The sequence below is a fragment of the Zonotrichia leucophrys genome, chromosome 2, assembly GCF_028769735.1.
Source record: "Zonotrichia leucophrys gambelii isolate GWCS_2022_RI chromosome 2, RI_Zleu_2.0, whole genome shotgun sequence".
NCBI classification, from domain to species: Eukaryota; Metazoa; Chordata; class Aves; order Passeriformes; family Passerellidae; genus Zonotrichia; species Zonotrichia leucophrys.
Genome location: NC_088171.1, coordinates 26,683,031 through 26,703,197, shown reverse-complemented (window position 1 = coordinate 26,703,197; position 20,167 = coordinate 26,683,031). Strand labels below are relative to the sequence as shown.

The 20,167-nt window shown below is 36.6% G+C and overlaps 1 protein-coding gene across 4 annotated transcripts in view; it reads right to left on the bottom strand.

The window, feature by feature from the left end:
* The window catches only part of UMAD1 (UBAP1-MVB12-associated (UMA) domain containing 1), a 78,306-nt gene that overhangs the window by 8,687 nt on the left and 49,452 nt on the right, over nucleotides 1–20,167 (bottom strand). For all 4 annotated transcript variants that reach the window (XM_064704377.1, XM_064704374.1, XM_064704376.1 and 1 more), the window contains one exon: nucleotides 9,736–9,821. In XM_064704377.1, the coding sequence (XP_064560447.1) occupies nucleotides 9,736–9,821 (86 nt within the window). The remainder of the gene's footprint in view (nucleotides 1–9,735; nucleotides 9,822–20,167) is intronic.

Genomic DNA, 20,167 nt, shown 5'->3' with positions numbered 1-20,167 from the left:
TTGTAAAGTACTACAAAAGACTTCAAATCTAGTGTCTAAACCAACTACCTTATTTTGTCATCTTAGGAAAAAAAAATTACTTTCTTTGTTACCAATTTTGCAAACTCAAATCAGTACAAGATGAAGGTTCTGGTTTTACTCAATTCCCTATAACAATACATCAAAGAAAATATTTTGAGGGGGGTTAGTGATAAATTTAGATATATTTATGAATATATATATATTTATAAATATATTGAATTTAATATAACCAAAATTGTATAATGATATTTTTATTTCAAATTCGTACTTTTATTCCTTTATTCCTAACTCCTATTATTTATTTTATTCAGTAATTTTCTGAAGACAGAGAACCAAAACATCACAAATGTGGGCATCTATAATAGGAAACTATAAAAAAAATGTTCTAAAGCTTTATTAAAATTATAAGGCTTAATTTCCTACCATTAAGTAAAGTAATTATGCTCTTATCTTTCCTTCTATCCAAACCAAATTCCCCACTGTTGGGTCTGAAAACTGAAGACCTATATCAACCCTTGTGCCCCCTCGATATCAGGGCTTCTTTCCTTGCTGCCTCCCTGTTCCTCTTTGGAGGCCCCTGAGTTTTAGGGCACCATCTTTACAGAGCAGTCCCCTCTGCATCACAATTGTTGTAACAAAAATTATCTTAGAAGAAAGACAGGGGTGTGGGTTCAACAAGGAACAGTTTATCTAGACCCTCTGTTCCTTCATAGTACTATGCAAGCTATTCATAGCAAAGATCTCAACATAACAAGCAACATGAACAATATTTAGTATATTGTGCTTCTGCTAATGCCAGGAAATTGTACTAACAAGGCCAGATATTTTTTTCCCTTTTTTCTAAAGCATGTGTGCTGAAAGATTAAAAAGTTAATGAAAATTACTATAGTAAGTGAAATGCAAGCCAGAAGAATTTGAGTAATTGAAAATGCACACAGCTCTAGACATCCACTGCATTCCACAACCACAAATCAGAAGTGAAGGACAAGTCAGTATATTGCAAAATGAACAGGCAAGTCTGATAAATGCTGATAATGGATTTGTTTTGTAACTTCAGTATCATCCAGAAGCACAAAGCATTTACATTTATTTTGCTGCTACCTTCATTCATGATGTAATGCAAAATTCAGGTAACTGAGTTTAAACATAGCCAGAGAATATACTAAGACATTATTTTAATATAAAACTTTAACAGCATAATTAAACAAAAAAAATTAAATTAAAAAGCAGTATTTAAATAATTTGTTTTAATTTAGCAGCTACATTTCATCGATGTACTTAGTGACAACAAGATGTGGTATTTTCTCTACTGCCTCAAGCAAAAAAAATATCCTAAAGACTTTTGGGAGGTTTATCTCCTGAACAGGAGAAACTTAGACTAACTGGGTCTCTGCATTCTTGTCTTTCTATCTCTTGTTCCCACCCCCTGCCACTGTAGAAGCTCCAACAGGGTAACCTGCTATGGTAGGAAAAAGATGACAGCTTCTCTGAGATGGCAGATGCCCATGGAGCAGAACCTCTGAAATGAGGGCTAACACTGCATTCTCTCATTACTGTACTAAGTGTGTGAAAATCCAAGGATTTGAATGCAAAAGAGAGCTCTCTACAAAAAAAAAAAAAAAAAAAAAAAAAAAAAAGGAATTTTGACATTTAAACAAAAACAGTAAGGAAATATTTAGCAAACATAGTTGCACACAAAAATAAAGCCAATACATTTTCCAGCAAACTCGAGCAACTGGGAAAAGTATAGATCAGAAGGTTGTTTAGTTGTTGGTTTTGGGTTTTTTTTAAGGACAGGAAATCTTTCCTTGAGTAACTGAGGGAGTCAGTAACATCAATGAAATATCTCCCTAGATTGTCAATATCAATGAAAGGAAAAAGAGGGGAAACAATTTCTATCAGAGTACAGGAAAAGAAAATTATCTTGGATTTGACTTTCAGAAAAGAAGTAGAGGGAACAGAAAAGAATTACTAGTCTGAATTCAGGTCAATCTTCCTCCAGCAATACCTGGGAACAACATCCTCAGCTGTGCTTTCAAGAGTTTTGTAAGTAACTAAACCCCTGGATCTTAAAAGGATTCTTACACAGATATATCAATAAAAATTGCTGTACCAAATGCTATGTTCTGAGGTTTTTTTCATGCTGCTTAAATTCCAAGCATGGGGCAAGACTAGCAATATGTCCTGTTTACAAACTTAAAATATTTTAATGCCAAAGTAAAAAAGAATTAAACAAGTATCTTCTCATACAACTTTCCACCTGCTTTCTCCATAGAGATTTGGGTCAGTAAGAGAAAGGAAGGATGAGTATTTGCCTTTAATTTCCTCCATAAACAGTCTGTTACTGGAACACTTGTCAACACCACCTTCAGTAAACAGGTTACCAGGAGCCAGAGTTTGTAAAAGCTCCAGACTACAAACAGCAACAAGACTGAGTTGTCCTCAGCACCAACTGAGCAGGTTTTCCAGATTCAGGAATAAAAGTGTCATGACTCTAAAAGCAGCAAAAAACAAATTAATTAATTAATTAAAAAGGAACTAATACTGGTCCACCTCTTTTAAATAAGGTAGCCTCTTTGACTCCTTGTTCTCTATGGATGGAAAATAATTGGATCACAATGAAAACAAGAAAGGTACTTTTTTTTTAAAGATACATCTAATTTTATCTAGCAGTGCTGTTAATCACATTAAAACAGTAGAAACACATTCTTAAAATATGTAGTACTGTGGAAGCAAAGAAAATAAAACTGTAAAGAAATATTTTATTTTGTATTTTTCAAAAGTGCTTTAGAACAAAATTTGAATATGTTCTTCCCAATGCACAGTCTCTCACAAGAAGGACAGGAGCTGTAAAGTTCCAGTTTGGTTTTTTTCAAAGCAAAAATTACAGCAGAACTACAATGCAGCAAAAGGATCAAACAACACTGATGGGAAGTACAGAAAAACATATTCCGTCTACCAATATTAGCATTCTGGGCTGAAATGGGACAATTTCATGTCCCCATGAAATGTTTTCTTTCATTAAAATGGACTGCCCACTGCCATTTGTGGTGAGTTTTATGTTTGGTTATTCTTTTCCCTCTGAAAGTGGCAGTGCAGCTAAGCTAAGGACATTGTTGTTTCCCTTGCTTGCTGTTTACAGTAATTGTTAACGAGCTGCCCTGCCCTACAGTATTTCACCCGCCATTTTATGCTAATGCACCACCTTGTAAATATCACTGTACCATATTCACACACATTCTCATCAAGTAATGTATGATCTACACTGCATTTTAGATCAATTTTAATATTGGGAAAGCCCAGAAGGTTTGCTCTGAGAGGCAGGATGACTAACTGATCAATTTGTTGACAGCAGCAAAGGGAACCAGCATTACTGGCTTTTAGTCTAACCACGTGTATTTGGGCAAGAGATACAGGATAATCAGTAGTTTTATCTGGGATTAGCTAGTCAGAAGATCCCAAAATTAGAGAAAGGCTAAAAAATGTGATGGGAACATATGAGCACCTAGTTTGAGCATTTCTTGCTACAAATAACCAATCAATGTAACTGAATAAGCAAGCAATTAAACCAAATATTAAGTGAGTCTCTGGCCAAACTAAATAGGGAATTATGCACAGTGTGCTTCTGCATACATGTACCTTGATCACCATTTGGTGTATATGTCTGAAAATCAGGCCAACTACACTATTTTATGAACTTTTTACATGTGGGAATATACTTTGCTATCTACAGGCACTGAGTTATGAAAATATACCATGCCTGTGTGTCGTTCTTTCCCTACAGGATGTCACTTTGTCTTCTGTTGCTCAAACCTCACAAATTGTGCAATCTGACTGCAGCACTGACTCTGGACTTCACAGGCAGGGCTGTGGGAGAGGGGGCTGCTCCAATCCATTTGCTTGTTCACATGTATTTGCTGGCCAGACAGAACATTCATGCCCCACCTGGGAAGACTGTAAGGCTTCCTCAGTTCTTGTACGGAAATCTCAGCTGAAGTTACACAAAGGGTTTAACAGCATTTCACACTTGCAAAGTGCTATAGAAAAGTGTAAGACATCACTGCATTACGTTTTTTTAAATGAACTGTTTCCTAAGTTCAGAGAGGAAGTTGGTGACAACCACGTCAATTCACATCTCTCAATTCCCACCCAAGTTCCCTATATCTAAAAATATAACGTTTTCCTTTAAAAATAAAGACAATGGACATAGCATTAATGATGCTGCTGTGATTACTAAGTATCTGAAGTCCAGCTATTCACCTTAGAACTGAGAAAAACCCTACAAGGTGATAGTCTTGCAAGACACCCTGGGTCTTACTGGTTGACCCTGGGTCAGTAGCTTGCACAAATCACAGTTTATAAAAAGCTGTTTGTGAGGCCACTACAACTAATCCTTTGTGACATAAGGAGCAGACTTTCTCATATACATACATATACCTAATATATTTATACATAACATGTATATAATCCCTCCCCTTCCCCCCGAGTTGTCCAGTTGTTGTCCAGTAAGGGCAGACAAAAGCCCACTGGTCTATGTGCTCTGGAGATCTTCCTAGAATGAAAAGACTTCCTAAATATTTGGGTAAATTATCTAACAGATAGTAATATGAACATTGTAATGTAATGAAGCTTTACAAAGTAAATATGTTATTGCACACTAATACTTGTAACATGTAACAGTTGTAAAACGTAATAGCTGTAATATGCAATATTTGATTTTTTTTAACTGAATGGGCTATTTACCTTTGTTCTCAGTAAGATCACAAGCATATACTGTGCCTTTCTTATCATATGCCAGCTCTACTTCATATGCACTTTCCACCTGTGGCTGCACATGGATTCCCCAATGAAGTCCCAGCTACTTGCTATACATACAAAGGATGAAGGAAACTAAGAAAGGTGATGTCCATTGCAGCTGCCAAGGCTGCCCACGAGTCATTCTTATTTAAAGATAATGTTAAAACTTCACTTCTTACAGCTTGTGATCATGCATGATAGATGGTATCAGCTTCTCTTTTCAGAGAAAAGTATATGCTTGATGACTTGCTGCAGACAGTCTTATTCCAGTCCCTTCTAAGAGTGGATAATTTCATTAAGTGATTATTGCTTACATATGCAATTAAGAAGAGAGAAAATATGGACCAACATGTTTTATGGGTTTTATATGTGAAAAAGAAGATCTTAGAGTTAATATGACATATGACAAGCAATTAGTCTAACCAGGCCATGACTAGAATTCTACCTTATAAGAGCTTTTAAAAAAAAAAAAAAAAGGCCAAGCTAAGCAACAACATTTTTAATAGATTCTGGATTTTGTCAAAAGAGAGCACACTGATCACAAATAATGTGATCACAATAAATTGAAATATAAACTGCTTTCTCTGAAGTAAATGTAGGGAATTTAAACTGATGCAACAAATCTAGCCCAAAACACCCTTCTTGTGATTTTAAATGTGGGACCCCTTGAACCATAAACCAAGAGTCAGTAAGTGAACAGAGACATGATCAGTAATAACTCCTTTTCCAGTAACTTGTGAAAATAATCCAGAGAGACAAACATAAGGAAAAAAGCACCAAATAATAGGTCTGATAGAAGCAATTCATTTGAATTGAAAAAAAAAAAAAAAACAAAAAAGAAAACAAGATAACAGTAATATTATTCATGCCCTGGAATTATATCACCTGATCTGCTCTAAAGGATATCCTAAAAGTCTATCAGCTTCAGCGATACCTGTTAATTTCACTAGAAGGGTAAACAAAAACTATTTTTCTACTACTCTGTGGATTCTCAACTTGCATTATCTCTTCTACTATATATCTCTTATACTGTATATATCTAAGTACTATGAGATATTTTATATATCATATAAAATGACTGATTCATCCCCATACCAGATGTCTAGGAAACTGTTATTTACATACATGCAGAATCCTTTACACAGTAGCTGTATAAAGGATGATTTTAATGAGTCAATGCCAATTAAAACATTAAAAAAATTCCTAATTTATTTAGATACTTGCCTAAAATGGTGCATACCTATTTCTATATGCATAAAATCACAGATAATTTAAAATTTACTTCAGGAACTTCGATCTGCTGTGTTCTCAGCTTTTAACAGCAAATTATGAAAAGAAGGGGCACAAGAATCATAGCAGAACTATTACAATTCATAAAGAAAATTAAGTCCTAAGATGATAAGAATCACAGCAAGGTATATAATTAGAGTGGCTATAACAACAACATATAAATTAGATAATTATGGATTAAGCAATCCCTTGGGAGATTCTCTCTTGCCCTAGAAAACATATAACAAGCTCCTTAGATAGAAGGCAATAACTATTAAGTGTTTGAGGGAGAAGCAGGACTATAAGGAAAAACAAAACCAAAAAAACAAAGACACAGCAAGATAAAAATCCTAATTTAAAATCTAAAGATGGCTTTCAATTTTAGTAGTTTATTTTTATACACTTACTGATCCAGTTGTCCCCCATTAAATCTGCTGACATCTGTTGGCTAAAGGGTGCATGTCAGATTATCCAGAAGTGCAAGATCAAATAAACATAAACTGCTTTTTAAGGTGACAGTAGGGAGATACAAAACACTGCAGCGATTACCAGAAATAGAATTTTTTGTTGTTGTTGTTTCTTACATCAATGTAATAATCCCAGGTGTCCTGGACACCAGACATACAATAATCTTCATAAATCCTAATTCAAAGCCATACCATCTGTCAAAAATATTTTTTATGTCTCCTAATAGATATGCTACATAATTGGTCTCACAGTAGGGCAAAAATACATGGTTGTACTAATTTGCTTTACCAATTGAATAGCTCATTATCAAAAATAACCCCATCACATTACTGGGGTCTCTAGCACTCTTCACATATCAAAACTAACCTTTCCATTCTGCTATTTTCTATAACCTCAAATTCCCAATGAAAGCAGATAAAGATTGAATTATCTGGAAATTGTACAGTAATAATGGAAAAATCACAAGCATAAAAAAATAGAACCATAGTGTCTCTTTCTATTATGATTGTGTTGCAGTTAAAATTAGCTTTGTATTTCATGGTCACTAATTTACCAATTTAGTCACTAATAAGACTAATCTAAGTTCTCAGCCCTGCAGAGCACTAACCATTTTGGACTCAATCCAGAGAAGCACTTAAATGTGTGTGTGACTTTTAGCTCATGAGCCTGAAGCAACTTCAGAGGGATCAGCCATGCTTGATTAGGGCCAGAGCACTCATTACCCTGCTGGACAACAACACATCCCCCTAGGACTGACCAGCACCAGGAGATGACCCTCCCAACCCCCTGCCCATACTTGAGGAGATGGACAGGACATTCCATATGGGAGCTTGTTCAAAGCAGGACACAAAATGTTTGGGCTTAAGTTGGCCTTTGAGAACTCCTTCCTCCAAGGAGTTTCCAATGACCTGCAATTCCCCTAACATGCATGCAATATCCAAAGAGCTGAAAACAACCCTGACTGAGGTATGGCAGGGCTTGCAAGAGGCTCTGTTACACATTCCTAGAGGCAGCAAAACCGTCTTGATGTAAACTTTTATTTGTGCATTGGTTTAAATAATTTATACAAAATGATACAAATATATGAACTTGACAATTCAGTGATTGTACAGCAAACAAATCCAATAGTACCTAAGGAAATGGGAAATTCCAAAGGTGATAGCCATTACCAAACAACAGCCCAGAAAACAATTTCTTCAAAAAATCAAACTCAACCTCATTTCCCCTTTGAAAATCCATGAACAAAGTATTACGTCATTCTTTAAATCTCATTTCCAAAAGCATTTTTCATGTTCCACAAAGTTTATATCTAATAAATAGTGAAAAATTTATATTTAAAAATAAAAGCAGGTTTCCGGGAACTGAAATGATGAAGCAGTTGATGAAGTAAATGTTCTTTTGTTCAGTTCTGCATGATAAATATCAGATGCCACTTTGCAGTAACAACTATATTTTAGCATACTGTTCTATGTTTATCAAGAATTTCTGGTTTTATACTAACAAGGTTATTACTTCAATTGATGTGCTATGTCTCTATGACATATTGAATATGTAATACAATGCTTTTCCAGTTTCTCTAAATTGGTAAATTCTCCCACTAATCTACAAAAATATACTCACCACTGTAAGGAAGAGCATTACTTTCCTAATGGCCAGAATTATCCATTTAATTTCCATGATTCACAATTATTCTACTTAATTTGAGAACTTGAGAATTCCTTTGAGTAAATGTAAAGTCCAAATAGTGAAATCTAGACTGGAAAGAATTGCCTAAATAGTGCTGGATCTTAATTTAACTGATTCTGTCCCAAGCCAGTTCATATTTTTGTATTTTTGTGTATTGTATTTGTGACATGTAAGTAGTTTAATAGAAAGGTGAAAATATATCTTTGTTTCATTTTTCCTATAATATCTGCTATTTTGTTTTGAAAACTTTGCTTCTTCTCTCTAACTCATAAAACTTAAAATCAATACAAGTTCCTCTTTTCCTGAAATTCCACAGAACTGAACAAACCACCGAGTCTGCAGTAACTGGCAGTTCACCATCCCCAGCAAGGACATCACATTAAAGGAAACTAGGTTTGTCCAGTAGATAACTACATCAATGAATTATACTGCCCAGATCTGCAGGACTTCAGTTGCAAAACACGCTGGCTCAGATGTGGATGTAAAAGTCAGACAAAAACTTTGCAATTGGTTGGAACTAATTCATACTTTAACATTATCAGAAGGCAAAGTACTCATTACTTATGATGAATTAAAGATTTCTGTACAGGATACAGTTTTAAATTTTTTATTAGAAAAGAAGACTACATGCCACACATACACAGAGACCATCCTTAAGAGGTGGAAAATTGTCACACACACCTCTACTATACCTAGGGACTCAGCAATAATAAATAGTGAAACAGCATTGAAAAGAGGCAGACAGACACTGTTAGTACCAAGGTGAGATATGGGAAAAAGAGACAGGATAGGTTAAGCAAAATAAATGAACCATCACAAAAGCACAAAAAGTCCAAACCAAACATCTTCAGTCACCTTGCAAATGTCTAAAACTACATGGCAATGGAAAACAGGCCCATGCTTGGTACAAAAACATTTTCAGAGTACGTGGAGAAGACATACAGCATATGCAGAAATATTCTGAAAGCCCTTGCCTGTGAACATGTATCAAATATCAAATATACCAAAGAAAAAGAAGTTCAGATTTACAGCCACACAGTAGAGAAACAGAAAGGAAACACAAAGTAAATACAATCTATTATACTCACACGTTTACAGGTTACTCATAATGGCAGTTGTGGAAATAGACGGTTTATGTAAATGTGTGACTTTTGCCATCACTACCCACCACAGAAATGCTTCTATGCAATTCATTAACATTCTAGCTACAGTTTCATGCTTGCACAACTCAAGTATAAAAATAAGATATCCAGCAATACCATACAGCCCAGATTTCTACTATTTCCTTTTCAAATCCACAGCAGTGGGCTTCATATTACTGCCATCTAATTAACAGCAGTGCTGCTTTTATGACAGATGACGAGGAAGGCTGGGAGTGACTCAGCCAATGGAAGATGTGAATGTGGTGAAATCATCTTCTGCAGGACATTCATGCTTCTTAAATGAGCTGCTATGGAAGTTTCATCATGTGTGCATAAGGAAAAAGTCTCCTACCTGTGAAGGTTGACTGTACCTCGGTCTGGTCTCCGGAAATGAAGTTTTATCCTTTGAGTCTCTACTTTGATCATCAGCTGTGTCACCTACCAAAGTTAAAAAAAACTTTTAAATCACTGAAATCCTTCCTATTTTACATAAAGTAAGAAAACCTCTTCAGTCTTTCTAAAATCAAATTATACCCTGAGAAAGGGGACTCTGTTGCCACATTTTATTTACAATTTTGAATATGAGAGAAAATGAGAGAAGTGAGAAATTTTGAACATAAAGACAAAAGCATTGCAAAGTGATCTGCAAAACCCAGGAACAAACCTGTATAAATTATTTAAAGGAAAAAATTCTTGAGGAAAAAGGGGAGAAAAGACAAAAGCAAGGCCCCTATTTTTGCATACTTTAGGACCATTAGGTTCTAATATTTAGCAAATGGTACATAGCAGTGTGACTATGTAGTGGAAAGGAGATACCAGGTGCACATCCATCCCATCCCAATCCAATGGCAGGCTAGAAGCACTGTTACTCTATCCTCATTTGTAGCCTCGTTTCCACACAGCTGATATCTGTGCATGAGTGCAGAGAGAGAGACAAAGCATTCTGAGAAATGGCCTGGTTTTGACTGTCTGGGGACAGAGACTGCTTGGCAGGCTGAGCACCAATCTCCTCCCATTGCATACACGGGGCTACCTCTGCCCAGGATTCTACCAAGAAGACACAACTCAGTTTATCCCAAAAGCTGCAGCAGGTACTGATCTAAAGATGGGCAGATCACAGCAATAAACCAGAGACAATTATTTCCACATTTATTTTTAAGACAGAAGGTACATTGTCAATTTTATTTTTAAAAGGTAGATATAGTAAAAAAAAAAAAAAACAAACAAAACCAGAATTTTTTTCTCAAATGTTGCAAAACAAACATCTACCTATCCTATCTTCCCCAACTTTCTTTGTCAATGGAAGAGTGTACCAGAAGCTGTAAAGATGTTGCAGATTATGTCCTTCTGCTGTTAGTACTAGTCAGTAAACAGTTTGTAAGAGCAGAGAACTGAGAAAGACTAAAGATTTAGTTACATAATTTTGGTTTTATTTTTACTTGAATTCATACTGCTTTCTGTAATGGCATATATTTAGAAGTCTGTATCTTTAAAGAGTCCTGCAGCAACAATTCAAAATAAAAGGGTTCAAGTTACTGTAGTTTAACTTTGCTAAACCAGTGGTTCTGGCTCCCCTATTCCATTTTTTTCAGAGGTTTACTTAGAGCCAATGCATCAGGCAAAAGCCTTTGGAAACAGCAGCCAGCTTCTGCCTGTGCCCAGCTAGGCTGAAAAGTCAATGGCACTCAGGTCCATGCATGTTCGCTCCATACAGGTCTGACTGGTCAGATCCCTCAAGTACAATGCAATATTTGGTACTTTTTTTATGAAAACAAGCACTAATATCTAATTTTTGTGTCTGCTTTTAATACCCAAGTATTATTCCTAGCAGTGTATGCCGAGAATCATCATCATCGTCCTTGTCATGGTCTTTGATGCCTATTAATTTCATTATTGTCTACACTTTCCAAGGCCTTTTCTGGAGTTGAAAGATGCTTCTTAGTAAACTCGTAATTCTCTACATAAAATACTCCAAAGCACTTGTACTCACAAGAGCTATTAAAAAAAAAGGGGTGTGGGAGAATGAAGGAGATGGGGATTCAGTTAATCTTCCATTCCATTCCCAGTACCTTGAAAAACACAATTTGTAAGCATCTATAAGATAACAAGATAAATAACAGTTATGAAAATCATGAATGTTAAACAATTATTTTACATTTGTAATGAAGTAGAGGCCTGCAAACAAAAATTATTATAAGCTTTGTAAATGCACCCTGCCTCAGGGAGGCGTAAAAGTGGTTAACAGATGCAGGAAGAGGGCAATAAGGTTTATTTTTGGTACACTTGCTGTGGATGAGACTGCAAACAGATTTAAATGGTACCAAATTCAGGCTAGATCACTTTCTCCAGGAGTAAGGCTACTTAAGCACTTTGAACAACCTAACAAAATGGTTTCTCAATGCATACGTGTTAATGCTATCCAGAATACACTTTTTCCACATGATTAGTTTTCCTTAAGATGAAAAGAGTCTTGGTTTGTAATCAGGACCAAAAGGACATAAATGATCATAAGAAAGGAAGAATAAAAACAACTCATTTAGAGAGAAATTAATTTTTTTACTTAGAACTTTGTCATCCAGCTCCCAAAATTCACAAGCTCAGTATAGGAATACGTGTATTGTTTCACAATTCAAAGCGCCTTTGTGAAACAGGACTTCAATCAGAATTTTTCTTTGTTAAAAAAAAAAATAAAATGGGGAAACCCCAACATCTTGCCAAATTTTCAGGCATATGGTCCTGCAAGGATAAGCCATGACTCTTTGTACAGACTTTTATTATTTGAGTTAATGGAGTTGAAGCAGTGATAGACAGCTGCCAAAGACACCAAACTGTCTAAGACATCCAGCAGGATGGAATATTTTTCCGGATAAATTGGTATTTTCAGTGTACTTCTTTCACTGGTTCCTATCTCAAATATTCAACCAGTTAGTCATCCTTATTTCTACTGGCCCAAATAATTAATTAACTGTGACATATCTCCCCAGCTCTATCAATTCCCAACCCTATCTAGCTTGCCATAGCTGATAGCTGACTACTCATGTTTAGCCACCCACAATTTTTTTTTGTGGTTTTTTCTGTTAGTTTTTTTTTTTTTCTTCTTTTTGTTTTGGTTTTTTTGTTTAGCTTGCCTTGGTTTCCCAGTGATTTACAGTCTAATCTCTTTCCTTAAGTGGAAGTCATAGCTCGTCTTTCCTCTTCAGGCTCAGCCTTTAAAATGCTTCCCTCTGCTCTGGGTTTTCCTCTTGTCCTCTGCAACCCTGTGATCTCCTCTTCCTGCCCATCTATGTGAGGAAGGGGGAAGATGCCAAACACCAAACACACAGACATCCATGAGAGCACAGACCTTTGGGTGCAGGACCTGTGTGGGTCCTTTTGAGCACTTCAAACATTTTAGTTGATAGCTTTTGACTGGGGGAAAACCCCAAACAACCAAGTCACCCTCCCCTCCAAACCTGGGAGAACCCCCCCCCCAAACAAACTCAAATAAGTTCTCTTACACAATCTTGATGTAAATAGGTATATCACCATATTTTTGCCAAACTAAGCAACTGAAATCTGGCTCTGGAAAAAGATCACAAATACATGACCTTAGTGGAAAGCACCCCCATAAAGTCTTTCATCAAAACTGAAATTCATCAGAACTGCAAATATGTTCACAGATAAGGGCAAAAGGACCATGGTAATCACCTAGTCTAAACTCCTGTAAAAATACAGGCCATAAGATTGCTTGAATAATTTGTTTGAACTAGAGCAACTTTAAAGCTGTATTTTAATCAGGGGATAAAAGACAAAATTACTTATTTAAAAAACCATTTAGATTCTGGCTCATATATTCCTTGGTTTAAGCATTGTGTAAATTTCAGTCATAAAACTCCTCTAGAAAATAAATCTAAGTCATATATCAAAAAATGATGTATACTGTCTAAAGTCTATAAGAATTAGAAATAGAGGGCACTTCATGAAATGTAATATGGTTTAAATATCAGCAGCATAATCTGTAATATGCAGTACTTTACTGGGAAAATTTATCAGGAAAAAACCAATCGTGCTCATTGCTGTAAAATATTCCCTTCCTTAGCAATGGGAAAATATTTAATGTTTGAAAAGAAAGTAGTAGGCGTATTTATCCTACTGCCCAGATAAGGTTGTGTTTCAAATCCTCAGTCTTGGGAGGCTGTTTTTCAGTTATATTAAGCCTTTTCCAGGCCCAAATAATCAGTGTTCCACTGAAAGATCACAAATACATTTCTCCTTTCACTAAGCTGACGCTGGATTTTCACCAACATTCTCCAAGTTCCACTGGTATCTTTTTCTAAGAACTGCAGCCAGGTGTTCCACAGGAAAGAAATACCTAGTCCAGTCCTCAGTATATACTATGCATATCCTCCCTCAGAACTCAGAGGTTTTGGTGTCTTCAGAAATCTGCATTCAGCTGCCTATCTGGACCTCAGCAAACTCTCATATAGAAAGGTTCACCCACAAGTTTGGCTTCTACTCAACAAGGAAGTGGTGTTTCTATTTATACTCTTTCCTCTTCCAGCATTTTGTTAATCTCAAGCTGTGTAGTCTCTTGATCAACAGACAACATTTAAAAGCCTAGCCCACCCTCAGTTTAATAAATTAAAACCAATTGTAAATGTACTTTATAATGCAGACTGCCATTTTTCCTGGTCTGTGTAACACTCCTGTGAGACACTGAAGCACGTACAACACAGCAAGCAGTAACTAGCTACCAAATACATGGATATCCAAATGTCACCTTCAGCTTCAAAAGGAAGACAGCTATTTTCCATTATACTTTAGTTAGTTGCTTAACTCTTTGTTGCCTGTCATTATCTTCTATGTCCTGCATAGAGATGGCAAGAACAAAGAATATTCTGGCTTCTGCTTGGCAGCAAAAAGACAAAAAGTTTTAAGAGAGGATTAGTAAGATCTGAAAACAGGAGAGACTGACTCTGTGGAAGCATCAAAGTTTTGCTGCAGTTTCTTTTCCTTCTTTCTTACTCATAAATCTTCCTCTCTCTCCCTGAGATAAGGAAGAAAGGTCAGACACAGCAATTTTAAGTTACCCTGCTCCAGGATAAACTAGCAGAACTTCAGGCTTCAGTCCATCAGTCCTGACAGTGCTTTCAATCTCAGGAGGTATTTAAGAAGTATTGTAATTCCCTGTGAACATCTGAGTCCCAGGAGTCCCTGCAATGGCACTTCCATGCAAAGGGGGCTGATAGCACCACTTTTTCAAGTCCTGCTCTCCTCTCTGCCTCCAGGTCTTTCAGCAGGGATGAAATGTGTTTCTGCCCAGTCTCTTCCAGCCCTGCTTGGTTCTCCAGCACTCATTTCCAGGATCTCACATCCTCCACTTACCAGCCAGTTTCTACCCAGTGAGTGAGCTGGGGACTGCAGTGGGTGCCAGGGAACCTCAATGGCAGTACCCCAAACCCAGAATTGTGCTGATTTTATGGGATCAAGACAACTAACAGAAGACATGGAAGACAGAGGGAAGACCCTTAGAAAACTTTGCTAATGAGCACAGAAGCACTGAATGGTTTGGGTTGGAAAGGAATTTTAAAGATCATCTATTCCACCTGTCCTGAATAGATTGTACACAATAAACTGTAAGTAATTTAACAGTTTGCATTGGTGGACAACAGATCCTTCAGTGATCCATCTCAATCAAATACGGCACTGGCCAGTGCTGTCCTCTTCAATGACACATTGATGAATAGTTGGTTCCTCCATTTGCTTAAAAGTGGGACTATCACTCTGTCTATATTAGTGCTATAAAACTACATATTAATCTTCATTATCATCCACGTGTGCATGGCCACGACATTATAGCCTTATAAGAATACAAATCTAGTTGGCAAAACAATGAAGTCATCCTAGTTTCAGGTCACCTCATCCTGGTTTCATATTGAAGCTTTTCATATCAACAGCAGTTTCATTTCAACAAGCTAATAATATCCCCTAAAAAAACCCAACATATCAGCAGAAAGATTCTCCACAGCTGCAACTTCCAGAAAAGCAAGAGTTTAAGAGTTTATGCTGCATAAGGGTGAGTGAGAAGGAAGTCTGGCTAAGTCCATGTTGAGGCAGAGGTCTGGCAAGTGTTTGGCAGACTTACATTGAGTTTCAATAGTGTATTAAGAGGTCCTACAAATAAATTTTTGATAGGGGGTAGAATTTAACCAGTATCTTCTCTAATTCTCCTGATGAACCATGAAAAAAATCTACATAAAACCCACAATGAGAATCTTGAAAGTGATTTCCTCAAACTTGTAAAAGGCAGGGGGAAAAGCGTAACAAGGTAAACATTATCCTGAATGGTTTTGCATTTGCAGACATGAAGCAACAAGGTTCAATCCTTTCCCAATTAAGAAGAATAGCAAATCCAGCTACAGCACATGCCATTGGAGATTATGGGAGTGGCACTTCACATTGCCACCCAGTCTGATTTTGGTATCCCATCCTTCTAAAGGCATTCTTAATGTAGAGTCTCCATTTTCCTAAAGAATTCTGTCAGGGTGTCCTCAACCTGCTCCCATTATCAAGATCACACTGAAACTATAGATTAAAAACTTCCTGTGAAAAATATTTTGTTTCCCCAAACAAAATTTTTTCAGAAGATAGCAATAGAGAAACAATATAAGAAGATTAGAGGCTCCTGTAGTTTCCATATCCCAGATGAACATATTTTTAAGTTTGCAAAAAGTGTTTTATTTCTATATTTCCAACTACTTAAAAGTTTCACTTCTTTCAAAGCTTTCCTGAATCCTGAAACAAATGACCCTTAGAGTTTAGCTCTAGCTCCATCTCCAACTACTTCACTGAGGCAAAATCATTCCAACTCCTCCAACCCCCATTGCAAAGACTCTCTTTTAAGAGGTGCCCAACTCTTTCAGAAAGCTGATGAATCCAAAGCCAAAGCTTTGTAGCAAAATTTTGGTTGGAAGGAATCCTGGAGATCACACCAATCCAATCTCCAGTTCAGTGCAGGGCTAACTTCAAAGTGAAAGAAACCATGTACCTCAGGTTGTTTGGCTGAATTTTGAGGCTCCAAAGAAGGAGCTTCCACAGCATCTCTCATCTCTCAGTTTTAGCTATCCCTCTACTGTTTGTTATGTGCGGGTTCACAGTCACATTCAATGCAAGCTGTAGAATTAATTAGTCCATAAACCACAGTCCCCGTGATGAAATGTTATTTTTCTTTGGTTTTAGGTTATGAGAACTTTCATGTCAAGCATAAAAAAATGTCAGGAATTAATCTCACTCTGATTCTCTGGTGTGATGCATCCATGCAAGTACTTTTCATCCCTTATATGTGAATGCCAGCGTTCCTCAGTAGTCCACAAAACACTGAACTCCCTCACCACAGCATATCTTTCCAGAGATCTCGTTTTTCCATTTTGCTATTTGGAAATGCTATTCTAGACTTCATTACCTTAGATGCTGCCACACCTTTCTTATCAAGTTGTGCTATCAGAATGAGCAAGTGATGGGACTTACCAGCTACTCAATACAACCTTAGGACTGAAGCAATCAACAGCATAGATCCAAGTAAGGGCTTATGACATGTTCAGTCATTTTTTAAGGAAAAAGTTGAAAGAAAAAGCTAAACAAGATAAATGTACATCTTCTAAGTCTTCTGACCCAAGATTTGTGCTTTTCAGTGTGTGTGTGCCACCGCCTCAGGGAAACCTCAGAACTATTCACTGCTCTTCCGATGTTCAGCTGATACTGTGTGGACAAGCCCACAGCATATGTATTGGATGTTGGTATTTATCATGAATATTGGCCCTAAAAAAAATAAATCAGCAAATCTGCCTAGAAGGTATGGATCAGATGCCATAGGCCAGTCTCTTCATGCACTAAGTCACAGTTCTTGACATTCCTAGAGAAACTCTAAATCTTCCCATCACTCACTTCATCTGTCAGTTAAGCCATTCCATATCAAAACAAATGTAACCTTCCAAGGCCAAGTGAATCACATTTTTCTGGGGAAGCAGACCATTTAATGTACTGTTTTGAAAAGTTTTATAAACTGATTTGTTCTCTTTTTATTTTAGACTCAGTGATACCTGATTGTCACGGTCAGCTAGACCAGCTGAATCATCCCACAGAACAAGTACATTGTTCTTAAGACTAGGAATAAATCAAAAAGTCCCTTACATTTTTAGATATTTAGAACAGTTTAGCATTAATTCACATAATCTCTTTCCACTTCACTCTCAAATCTGCTTCCTGGAAGATGTCTACACTTCACATAATCCCACTCTGCTGTATCAACTGGCTGGTATGCAACAAGTGCAAAAGAAGCCTCAGTTTGCAAGCTTAATTTTCTTCCAGGATTACAGTCTCCCACTAGATCCTTTTTGCTTTTCCAAGAGACGGAGATAAAGACAACATTGTTTCCCTTTATTTGTTCTATTTCTCTTGCCTAACTTTCTCTTGTTTACCTTTGAGAGAATATGACAGTCACAATCTTCACAATCCTTCCTGCGTTTTCTTATTATGCTTGTGAGGATGATGATAAATTTAATCTCAAAACAATAGAAGTCTTTACCTCTTCAGTTCCTGATAAATGGTAAAAGGCTTTGGGAAAACATCAGTAACAACAACAAACTCAGAGGAAGACAATAGTACAGCTCACACAGAGCAGTGCTAGCAAGGAACCTCCCCTTTAACATGTTTTAGCAGCATCATTTCCTTGTCACTATTTAATCCACCTATAAAACCTATCCCAGATTACAGGCTCAGTTGTTTCTCAAAGGTGTATATATACTGTAACATTCCACTTTCCACTATGAAATCAACATTATTTCAGTATCCTCACTTAACTGTGACATTAGGATTCCCTTCCTTCTGTTTTATTCATGATGTGGTTCTAAAGGCAATCCTGTCCAGAAAGCAAACAGCACACGCTGAAGCCACTGATGAGGACAGAGATTTTCCTAGCACTTAAAAACTTGCTGCATGGTCTGCCTGTTCAGTATCTTGGTTACCCTGTGCAACTTGCATTTCAGTAGGTCCAACATGCATTAAATTTATTTGCCTGTCAAAAACTGAGGTGCTGATAGCCTGATATTTGCATATGAAGCTTGTTACATAAATGTAAATTATATTAGAAAACAAACAATGCAAATTTAAACTGGTTTCCTATGGAATTAGATTTACATGACCAGTCTTCTGTCCTTGATAACACAGGAAAACATTGTGAAATGTAGTTGAAACTGGCACAGAAGATTTGGAGATATTTAGAATTTACAGAATATAACCATCTACACCTGGGTAGTAAAAAGAGACTAGGAGTAATGCCCCAGCTGAAGGAAAAACCCATTGCTCTGTTATTCTTGGCCTGCTTGGTCAAGTGGCAAATCCTGCTGTGGCTGGTGACTGTGAATGAAGGGAAGACAAGGGAGGCCACTGTAATAATGCAGGGAAATGCTCAGGGCTGTTCTAGCAGGGTAGAAGGACTAGGAAATCCTCAAGGAGATCCTTGATAAACTATTCCAGGGAATGCTGTGTTTTATTCTCTTGATAGCATTTTAGCTATTTGAAACAAGAAATACTCTTTTTATAAAGAGGAAAAATCCCACCTAAAAATTTATGAATTTTTACAAATCAATCAAGTCATATTAGGGCCACTTATACCTTTGTCCCAAGATGCACTGAGATGAACTCATGATCACAGACAGCCTCATGACAATAACCAGCCTTCAAATGAGCAGCTGCCTACAACATTCACATTACTTGTTATAAACCTTTTGTCATGTTGTCTAGAAACCCTGAAAGTACCAGAAGGCTGAGTTAATACTTCGTGGGAGAAAATTGATGATAGGACAGAACACATTTAAGTTAACTTTTATGCAGCATAGTTATGAGGAATCTCCAAAGTAATAATCATTTCATACCCAAATGCCACTATCCTCTCAGAGGCATGGAAACCCCACTAATTTTGAAACAAAGTTAAGCAGAATTAATTTAAAACACAAAGACCACACACAAAGTTATAGAGATACCATGAAACACACTTAAATGTCTGCATGCCATACAGGCACAATACAACTGATGCAGAAAGTTAAATCATAATACCTAAGATTCTACTAGAAGGCTTACAAATACTGTGGTTCAAAAAATATTCCCTCCCTACTTTTTTTTTTTTTAAGTTATTTTCTAGACATCAGCCTGGAAATCTTATGTTACTGTGACTATATAATGTCAATTCTAAGCAGAAAACCTTATGGTACATCCTCTGCTGCTTTTGCATTTCTGAAACATGCTTGCAGACTATTTCTGAACAGCATAGGGTTTTTTCTCTAAAAAGCATAAATTCTCTGCATTTTTTGTAGTGACAAGCACAACTTTATAAACATACCTAAAATTGGTACAGAGAGGCTTTGAGTATTTTTTAAAAGGAAAACCTACATCCAAAAGCAATCTCAACAGATTATTCAATAACAAAGTATCTCTGCTTCCATAACTCCTCGAAAAACTACTTTTGGGTTACACTGTTAATTCTGTTGTACTAGTAACATCTGATCTCAGACTTACAAAGGAATCTAAAACTAATCAACCAAGTCTCCTCACAAACTAAAACATAAATCCATTTAACATGTCCTCAGAAAGGACAAAACCCTGCATAGTAGCTGAATTTTGGATCATACCTCTGTCGTGAATAACCAGCTCCACACTGATGATTAAAGGACTACCTAATTTTATTTATTTATTTAGAGCACATAGGTCAATAATGTGGATTAACTAGGATTAAAGTGTTATTTTCTGAT